Source organism: Arachis stenosperma, chromosome 9 (genome assembly GCF_014773155.1).
Source record: "Arachis stenosperma cultivar V10309 chromosome 9, arast.V10309.gnm1.PFL2, whole genome shotgun sequence".
NCBI classification, from domain to species: Eukaryota; Viridiplantae; Streptophyta; class Magnoliopsida; order Fabales; family Fabaceae; genus Arachis; species Arachis stenosperma.
This window is the reverse complement of record NC_080385.1, coordinates 105,807,148-105,817,631: the sequence shown is the minus strand read 5'-3', so window position 1 is coordinate 105,817,631 and position 10,484 is coordinate 105,807,148. Positions and strand designations below refer to the sequence as shown.

The window sequence follows — 10,484 nt, the reverse complement described above, 5'->3', positions numbered from 1 at the left end:
GTCTGCAAACCATGGCACTTCCTGGACGGCCAGCAGTTGCTCTCCGGAAAGGTTTCAGAAATTTCAGTGGGGAGGACGCCCCTTCCACTGGTTCTTTCGGGACAGGTGATCTGCTACTTGATTTTCTGTCCCTTTTCTGTCTCTTATTTCTATATCAAACTCTTGCAGAAGCAGCACCCATCTGATGAGTCTGGGTTTTGAATCCTGCTTTGTGAGTAGATATTTAAGAGCAGCATGATCAGTGTACACAATCACTTTTGATCCTACTAAGTAGGACCTGAATTTGTCAATGGCGTAAACCACTGCAAGTAGCTCTTTTTCTGTGGTTGTATAATTCTTCTGTGCATCATTTAGCACACGGCTTGCATAGTAAATGACGTGCAGAAGCTTGTCATGCCTTTGTCCCAACACTGCACCAATGGCATGGTCACTGGCATCACACATCAGTTCAAATGGTAATGTCTAGTCTGGTGTAGAGATGATTGGTGCTGTAACCAATTTAGCTTTCAGAGTCTCAAATGCTTGCAAACACTCTTCATCAAAGATAAATGGCGTGTCTGCAGCTAGCAGGTTGCTCAGAGGTTTGGCGATTTTTGAAAAATCCTTTATAAACCTCCTATAGAACCCTGCATGTCCCAGAAAGCTTCTGATTGCCTTAACATTAGCAGGTGGTGGTAATTTTTCAATTACTTCTACCTTAGCTTGGTCCACCTCTATCCCCTTGTTCGAAATTTTGTGCCCAAGGACAATTCCTTCAGTCACCATAAAGTGACATTTTTCCCAGTTTAAAACCAGATTAGTCTCTTGGCATCTTTTCAGAACAAGTGCTAAATGGTTTAGGCAGGAGCTGAATGAGTCTCCAAATACTGAAAAGTCATCCATGAAGACTTCCAGGAATTTTTCCACCATATCAGAGAAAATTGAGAGCATGCACCTCTGAAAGGTTGCAGGTGCATTGCACAGGCCAAATGGCATCCTTCTGTATGCAAATACTCCAGGGCATGTGAATGCCGTTTTCTCTTGATCCTGGGATCTACTGCAATTTGATATAACCTGAATATCCATCCAGGAAGCAGTAGTATTCATGACCTGCTAGTCTTTCTAGCATCTGGTCTATGAATGGTAATTCTTGTAGGAACCAGTTCATTTTTTTCATTATGAACCACTGTCATGCCTCCTTTCTTTAGTGACCTCTTTCTGCACCACTTCTTTCATAGCTGGATTCAGCCGCCTTTGTGGTTGAACCACTGGCTTGGCGTCATCCTCCAGCAAGATTTTGTGCAGCATCTGGCTGGGCTAATGCCCTTTAAGATCACTAATGGACCACCCAAGAGCTGTCTTGTGCGTCCTTAGCACTTGAATTAGTGCTTCCTCTTCCTGTGGCTCTAAGGTAGAACTTATAATACAGGAAAGGTATCACCTTCTCCAAAATGCATATTTTAGGGATGGTGGTAATGGTTTGAGTTCGGGTTTTGGAGGTTTCTCTCTCTTCTTGAGGGATTTTCAGAGGTTCTATATCTTCTCTGACCTCCAAATCAGGCTGAACATCTTTAAAGATGTCCTCTAGCTCTGATTCCAAACTCTCAGCCATATTGACCTCTCTTACAGAGAATCAATAATATCAACACTCATGCAGTCATTTGGGGTGTCTGGATGTTGCATTGCTTGACAACATTTAACTTGAACTCCTCCTCATTGACTCTCAAGGTTACTTCTCCTTTTTTGGACATCAATGAGGGTTCGGCCAGTTGCTAGGAAAGGTCTTCCTAGAATGAGAGTTGCACTCTTGTCTCCATTCCAGCACCACAAAGTCAGTAGGAAAGGCAAATGGCCCCAACCTTGACAATCATGTCTTCAATCACGCCTGATGGGTGCTTAATGAGCCATTAGCAAGTTGAAGACATATCCTGGTTGGTTTAATTTCTTCAGTTAAACCAAGCTTTCTGATAGTAGATGCAGGTATTAGGTTGATACTTGCCCCAAGATCACATAAAGCTTGCTTGGTACAATTACCCTCTAATGTGCATGGTATCATAAAGCTCCCAGGATCTTTAAGCTTCTCAGGTAAGCTTTCAGAATGACTGCACTGCATTTCAGTGAGGTAGACTTTTTCAGTTTCCCTCCAATCCTTCTTATGACTTAAGATTTCTTTCATGAACTTAGCATAAGAGGGTATTTGCTCAAGTGCTTCTGCAAACGGAATCTTTATTTCAGAGTCCTGAGATAGTCTGCAAAGCGAGCAAATTGCTTATCCTGTTCCGCTTGGCGGAGTTTTTGAGGATAAGGCATTTTGGCTTTGTATTCCTCAACCTTAGTTGCTGCAGGTTTTATTACCTACAGAAGTGGGTTGGGAAGCCTTTTTAGAAGGGTTGTTATCATACTTGTATGTAACTGATTCCCCACTGGCATTGAACGCCAGTGGTAGGAGCTGGAGTGGCGTTAGACGCCACTTCCTTGTTTGTCACTGGCGTTTGAACGCCAGAACCATGCTCCCTTTGGGCGTTCAACGCCGGATTCATGCTTGTTTCTGGCGTTGAACGCCAGGAATGAGCATGGTCTGGGCGTTCAGCGCCAGCTTTGTTCCTCTCTGGGCTCTGATTGTCCTCAGAGGGATTTTGAGTATCCTCTTGTTCATTTCTTGGTTTCCTGCTGCTTTGAAGTGAGGTATTTAATATTTTCCCACTTCTTAATTGAACTGCTTGGCATTCTTCTGTTATTTGTTTTGACAGTTGCTTTTCTGTCTGCTTTAATTGCACTTCCATGTTCCTGTAAGCCATTCTTGTTTCCTGTAATATTTCCTTGAATTCGGCTAGTTGTTGAGTTAGAAAATCTAATTGCTGATTGAATTCATTAGCCTGATCCACTGGACTGAGTTCTGCAGTTACTGTTTTAGCTTCTTCTTTCATAGAGGATTCACTGCTTAGGTACAGATGCTGATTTCTGGCAACTGTATCAATAAGCTCTTGAGCTTCTTCAATTGTTTTTCTCATATGTATAGATCCACCAGCTGAGTGGTCTAGAGAAATCTGAGCTTTTTCTGTAAGCCCATAGTAGAAGATGTCTAATTGCACCCATTCTGAAAATATTTCAGAGGGGCATTTTCTTAGCATCTCTCTGTATCTCTCCCAAGCATCATAAAGGGATTCACAATCTCCTTGTTTGAAGCCTTGAATGTTTAGCCTAAGCTGTGTCATCCGTTTGGGAGGGAAATAGTGATTCAGGAATTTTTCTGACAGCTGTTTCCATGTTTTTATGCTGTTTTTAGGCTGGTTATTTAACCACCTCTTAGCTTGATCTTTTACAGCAAAGGAAAACAGTAGTAATCTGTAGACATCCTGATCCACTTCCTTATCATGTACTGTATCAGCAATTTGCAGAAATTGTGCCAGAAACTCTGTAGGTTCTTCATATGGAAGACCAGAATACTGGCAGTTTTACTGCACCATAATAATGAGCTGAGGATTCAGCTCAAAGCTACTAACTCCAATGGAAGGTATACAGATACTACTCCCATATGAAGCAGTAGTGGGGTTAGCATATGACCCCAGAGTCCTCTTGTCTTGTCCATTCATACTTATTTCCATAATGGAATACAAGTTGAGAATTTATATGTTGATAATTATTTATTTTATAGTAATGGAATAACAAAAAATGGGATATAGATATAAAAATATTTTGAAGATATTTTGTGAAAGAAAATTATTATTTTTTTTTCGAAAAAAAAAATAAAATTAAAATTTGAATTTTATGATGAAAGAGAAAAACTCACAAAAGACACAAGACTTAAAATTTTTAGATCTAATGCTCCTTAATTTTCGAAAATTTTTGGAGGGAAAACACCAAGGAATACCAAACTTAAAAATTTTAAGATCAAGACACAAGAAAAACTCAAGAACACTTTGAAGATTCACAAGAACACCAAAAACACAAGAAAGAACACCAAACTTAAAATTTTTAGAAAATCAAAACAAGTTTTTCGAAAATTAAAGAAAGATTAACAAAAAACACTAAACTTACACAAGAAAGAACACCAAACTTAAATTTTTTAGAAATCAAAACAAGTTTTTCGAAAATTAAGAAAGATTAACAAAAAACACTAAACTTAGAGTTTGGCACAAGATTAAATCAGAAAAATTATTTTTTGAAAAAGGTTCCAAAGGGTATAACCATTATCAAGAACAATTTGAAGATCAAGAAGGACCAAGAACAATAACACGAAAATTTTTAGAGAGAATATAAAATATGCAATTAACACTAAACTTAGAATAAGACACTAACTCACGAAAATTAGCAATTAATTAAAAGAAAAATAATAAATTTTGAAAAGAAACTATCCTATCAATATTGATTTAATGACTCTAAAAAAATAAGAACAAAAATAAAAATAAAAATAAATTATTCCTAATTTAAGAAATAAAATAAGCCTTCAATTGTTCAAACTCAATAATCCCCGGCAACGGCGCCAAAAACTTGGTGGACGAAATTGTGGTTTCTATCTTTTGATCTTTAGTATGTACACAACTCCGTTCAACTAACCAGCAAGTGCACTGGGTCGTCCAAGTAATACCTTACGTGAGTAAGGGTCGATCCCACGGAGATTATGGCTTGAAGCAATCAATACTTATTTTATTTGTCTTAGGATGCCATAAGGTTAATTGGATTTTACTTGTAAAAAGCCAAACTACTTAAATGTAAGTTGGAATAATAAAGAATAATAGCGTTACTTGTTGTGCAGTAATGAGAACATGTTGGAGTTTTGGAGATGCTTTGTCCTTTGATTTTCTACTTTTCCTTGAGATCCTCTTCCCACACGCAAGGTCCTTCCATGGCAAGCTCTATGTAGGGTGTCACCGTTGTCATGGCTACCTCCCATCCTCTCAATGAAAACTTCCTATGCTCTGTCACAGCACGGCTAATCATCTGTCGGTTCTCAATCAGGTTGGAATAGAATCCATTGATTCTTTTGCGTCTATCACTACGCCCAGCCCTCAGGAGTTTGAAGCACGTCACAGTCTTCATCCCGGAATCCTACTCGGAATACACAGACAAGGTTTAGACTTTCCGGATTCCTCATGAATGCCGCCATCATCAGCTTATACCACGAAGATTCTGATTAAGGAATCTAAGAGATATTCATTCAATCTGATGTAGAACGGAGGTGTTGTCAGGCACGCGTTCATGGATTGAGGAAGGTGATGATGTCACGGATCATCACCTTCTTCACAATTAAGCGCGAATAAACATCTTAGATAAGAACAAAGCGTTTTTGAATGGAAAACAAAGGAATTGTATTAAATCATCGAGACGCTGCAGAGCTCCTCACCCCCAACAATGGAGTTTAGAGACTCATGCCGTCAAAAGTATGTAATTCAGATCTGAAAATGTCATGAGGTACAGAATAATTCTCTAAAGTTGTTTAAATAGTAACTAGTAACCTAGGTTTACAGAATATGAGTGAACTAAGATAATGGTGCAGAAATCCACTTCTGGGACCCACTTGGTGTGTGCTGGGGCGAGACTAAAGCTTTCCACGTGTAGAGCCTTTCTTGGCGTTAACTCCAGGTTATGACGTGTTTTGGGCGTTCAACTCCGGATCATGACGTTTTTTCTGGCGTTTAACTCCAGACAGCAGCATGAACTTGGCGTCAACGCCAAGTTACGTCGTCTATCTTCGCGCAAAGTATGGACTATTATATATGCTGGAAAGCCCTGGATGTCTACTTCCAACGCCGTTGAGAGCGCGCCAATTGGACTCCTATAGCTCCAGAAAATCCATTTCGATGCAGGGGGTCAGGATCCAACAACATCAGCAGTCCTTTTTCAGCCTAAGTCAGATTTTTGCTCAGCTCCCTCAATTTCAGCCAGAAAATACCTGAAATCACAGAAAAACACACCTCATAGTAAAGTCCGAATTATGATTTTTGCTTAAAAACTAATAATATTTAACTAAAAACTAATTAAAACATGCTAAAATCTACATGAAATTACCCCCAAAAAGCGTATAAAATATCCGCTCATCAAGGAGCAATACTTGGGTTATATGAGAGCGCTAAAAGATCTCACTTTGTGACGTGGGCAGAGATTTGGCTACGATATTGTGATTCAAGTCAAAGATTTGGCTACATGACTATCAATCTATTTGAGTGCATCAATGTTGTGCCAAGGGAGATGCGTAACCTTTCCGTCGAAGTGAAAATCTCTAACTCAAGCTACATAGGTAAAACCAGCCTCCTCTAAATAAGGAAGTAATGCAGCAGGCGATCCTTCTACTCCTGAGTCCTTATTCCTCCTCGGAAATAGGACCTGCAACTTTGTGTAATTTTAACATCAAGCTCAATTTAAGCCACCACTAACAATAATACCTATTATGTAAAGCATCTCTAAAACTCTATCAACCATAAATCACCATTCATCTCAATCATAATAAATTATAACAATTAGCTTAAATCCAAATATTTCTACATTAAATACCTCCCAATATCTACCAATAAACCTATTATATAAAACATCTCTTAAAATTTATCAATTATAAATCAATATTTATCTCATTTCATAATAATCTACAACAAGAAGTCTAAATCCAAAGATTTCTACATTAAATTTAAAAGTCTCCTAATTTATATATTATAAATATCTATTTCCTTATAACTATTAACTAACTAACTAACAACAATAATATAATAAACAAAAAATTAATTTAAATTTTAACCTGGTCATCAATGTGACCTGTCATATATCTGCCTTCATTCAAACGATTGACGTCATTACTCCGAGTCATTATGACAAAAGTTTCTTTTCTCTCCTTTCTTCTTTCATTTTCTTCTTCTTGTTCTCTTTGTCTTTCAAGTCTAACAACTTACAATTTTAATAAGTGATTTTAGTATATTGCACAGGTACTGCCTGTATTATTTTATAGTGTGATCCCTCTTATTTTTGCAAGAAGCAGTTGCGCAATAGAGCAAAAATCTCTCTTTCTATATTGCGCTGACCTGGACTACACTATTATTTTATTCCTCTACTTTGCAGTTAGAGTCTGCGCAATAGGCATTTGCCTACAAAATTGTTAGTAAATGTTTAAAGCTATAAACAATTAAAAAATATTTAAAAGAGTAAATATGATTTTTTTATTTATTTAAAAAAAGCCCTCTCCTCTCATGTTTTCTCTTTCTTTCTCAACGCTCATTTATACCTATTTTAAAAAATAAATAGTCATTTTTACATAAAATTATTGTTTTAATAAAATAGACTCTAAAAATATAAATAACAAAACGCCATTTAAATATATGTTTTATTTGATAAATAAATATATAAATAAATTAGTTAAACATTTGATTCAATTTATTAAAATACAATATATTTTTTGTTCTTAAAATTTGCTAAAAAAATTAAAATATGTCTAAATTTTATTTTGTTTTAATTTTATTCTTAAATAAAATAAAACTTTAGATTATTTTTAAAAATGTTAACAAATTTTAAAGATAAAAATTATATTTTATTTATTTATTAAATTATTTTTGAAAAGTCATTATTTATATCGTTTTAAGATTTATTTAGTCAAAATCTTAATTTTTTAAACATCAAAATAGTTATTTATTCAATTTCAAATTTTTAAGGTTTATGGCTCTTGTATTCCCAATTTACTAGCATGTATATATATATTGAGTGGCGGGTAATTTAGATTTAGGTCGTCTCTAAAATAGATAGAAACATACGTGATGAACTTTACTTGAAAAATAAATAGTCTGGTATCGCAAAATCATTTTGAGAAGGATCCATTGAATTCGATCGATTACTCTAGATCTTAAAGACTTATGCTTTCTTACCAAGTCTTCTCCAAAACGTAACTGGATTTAGCTCCATTAAGTTATAGATAAATTTTAGAGAAAATGATATTTTTATTTTACAAAATATTTAAATCACATTCTATTCTCTTTAATTTATAAAATATACACTTTTTCCTTTTATAAATATTAAAATAATATATTTTTTAGTCCACATAAAAAAATACCCTCTAATAATATTATTAAAATTATATGTATAAATTAGTGATAATTATTAGTTAATAATAATAATAGTGATAACGTACAATAATAATAATATATAGTAGTAGTAATATAATAGGTTTAATTATTCTATTGGTTTCTATAGTTTCATAAAATTTTCAATTAGGTTCCTATACTTTTTTTCTTTTTAATTGAGTCTCTACACTAATTTTTTTTAATTAAGTCCTTCTTAGTAGTAATTGACTTAATTTTATAAAGACACAACTAAAAAAAAAATTGGTATAAGGACCTAAATAAAAGAAAAAAGATATAAGGACCTAATTAAAAAAATTTTGGTGCAAGGACTCAATTAAAAAAAAAAAAGTATAGAGACCTACTTAAAAATTTCGCGAAACTATAAGGACCAACAGAGTAATTAAACCATAATAATATACTCATTGTTAATGTAGTAAATTTTTTATTTTAAATACTTTTTCATTAATCATGAATATATAAAAAACTTTAAATTAAATATTTGTTATAATTCAAAATATTTTATATTATGTGATTAAATATTAAAAATAAGTAAAGCTTATTACAATATATATAATATATATATATATATATATATATATATATATATATATATATATATATACTACCCCTAATATCTTGGACAAACCGAATTATACCTCGGCATGATACACATTTAAAAATAAAAAACGGCTCTATCCTAACAAACTACCACCCACAATCTCGTCCAGAGGTTGGTCACAAAGATCTCGACTCGAGCCGATGACTCATTCAACATCAACCAGTCTATAAATCGGGCATAAGGCCGACTATAGCCGGCAAATTACCCAACACAACAATATTGATTAAATACTCACCTTTCTTAAGTAATTCTTCACTGACTTGAGTGTTAGAGTCCTTTTTGCAGGTACCACGCTTGGGTCCGAGTTCACGAAGATACCCTGCATCCAGGTCGAGTTGCTAGAAGCTCCAGGTTAACAACAAACTGACGTACAACTCGGAGGAGTATCTTTGCCAGAACATTTAGCGCCCACAGTGGGGCCCTCGCATCGCCTTTGGTTTTGATTTAACGCTACTATACTTGGTTTGCTTTTTCTTTTCTTTGCATGTCTGAGATCATGAAGGATCATTCAGTAACCCCTCAGGCCAATCCAACCAATGCCGAACTCTTGGCCATTAATGCTGCTCTACAGGCAGAAAACCAATGAATGGCCGAATTTCTAGCAGCAGGGCAGAACAATCGCGATGAAAAGAATGATAAGAAAACCAACCCTAACCCCAACGAAAAACACCAGTCAAAATCAAATGTGAGGACAATGGAAACATCTCCCAAAATAGAAAGAAGACGGATCGGCCCTTTCTTAGAAGAAATAATTAATTTTAAAATGCCTAAAAACTTCACACTTCTAATGACATTGGCACCATACAAAGGGATCAGAGATCCTAAAGTTCATGTTACAAAATTCGAATCCATGATGTTTCTAAATAGTGACTCCGATCCCATCTTGTGCCGATCTTTTCCAACCTTTTTAGATGGAGCAGCTTTATTATGGTTTTCTAGTTTACCTACAGGTTTTATATCCAGCTTTGACGAGTTTGCCAAATTGTTCATAAATCATTTCGCAGCATCCAAAATCTACGTACAAGACTCAGACTACCTCGACACAATCAAACAAGGTCAGCATGAGAGCTTGAAGGATTACATGACGTGCTTCACAATAGCAGCCATGGAAATCTCATACCTCAATCCAAAAGTGCAGTTACATGCGATAAAAAGCGGCCTCAAAACTGGAAAGTTCCAGGAAGCAATAGCAGTCACAAAACCGAAGACATTAGAGGAGTTTAAAGATAAAGCAATCGGACAAATCGAAATTGAAGAGCTGCATGAAGCTCGAAGAAACGAAAGACCAGCACAGAAGGAGGAAGAAAAGACTTCCTGACCTCATAGCAAGGATCCCAAAAAGCCTTTCAAGTTAACACCCAAATTTGACTCATACACCAAATTCAACACCAAAAGGGAAGACATCATCAAGGATATTCAACACAATAAAATAATAAAACCGCCAAGCAAAGCAGGCACATATCAAAATCAAAAGTATGTGGACAGAAGCAAACATTGCACATTTCACTAGAAATACGACCACACCACCGACAAGTGCGTAGTAGCCAAAAACTTATTAGAGAGGCTAGCAAGACAGGGCCTCTTGGACAAATATATCACTTCCAGAAGCTAGAAAGAAACAAAGGATGCCGACAGGCCAGGCTATAGCTCCGACCAAAAAGAAAAAGGAACTTGGTATAGGCCAGTTGAAACCCCTACATCCAAAGGAATAATAAACTACATTTCTGGTGGCTTTGCGAGCAACCAATACAGCTAGGAAGAGAAGTTACAGGGCCATGATGACAATGGAAGGATCTCAACAAAAGACTCAAACTCTCACTACAGTTGCCGAGATTACCTTCGGTGCA

The 10,484-nt window shown here is 35.8% G+C and overlaps 1 protein-coding gene across 1 annotated transcript; it reads left to right on the top strand.

Moving 5' to 3' along the window:
- Positions 1-9,400: 9,400 nt before the first annotated feature.
- On the top strand, positions 9,401-9,955 carry LOC130949794 (uncharacterized). Its single transcript, XM_057878424.1, has one exon. The coding sequence runs from the start codon at positions 9,401-9,403 to the stop codon at positions 9,953-9,955; it is 555 nt and encodes a 184-aa protein (XP_057734407.1).
- Positions 9,956-10,484: the final 529 nt, after the last annotated feature.

Excerpts from the sequence above, each read along its gene's own strand:
- LOC130949794 (XM_057878424.1), top strand. The coding sequence starts at position 9,401 with ATGCCTAAAAACTTCACACTTCTAATGACATTGGCACCATACAAAGGG.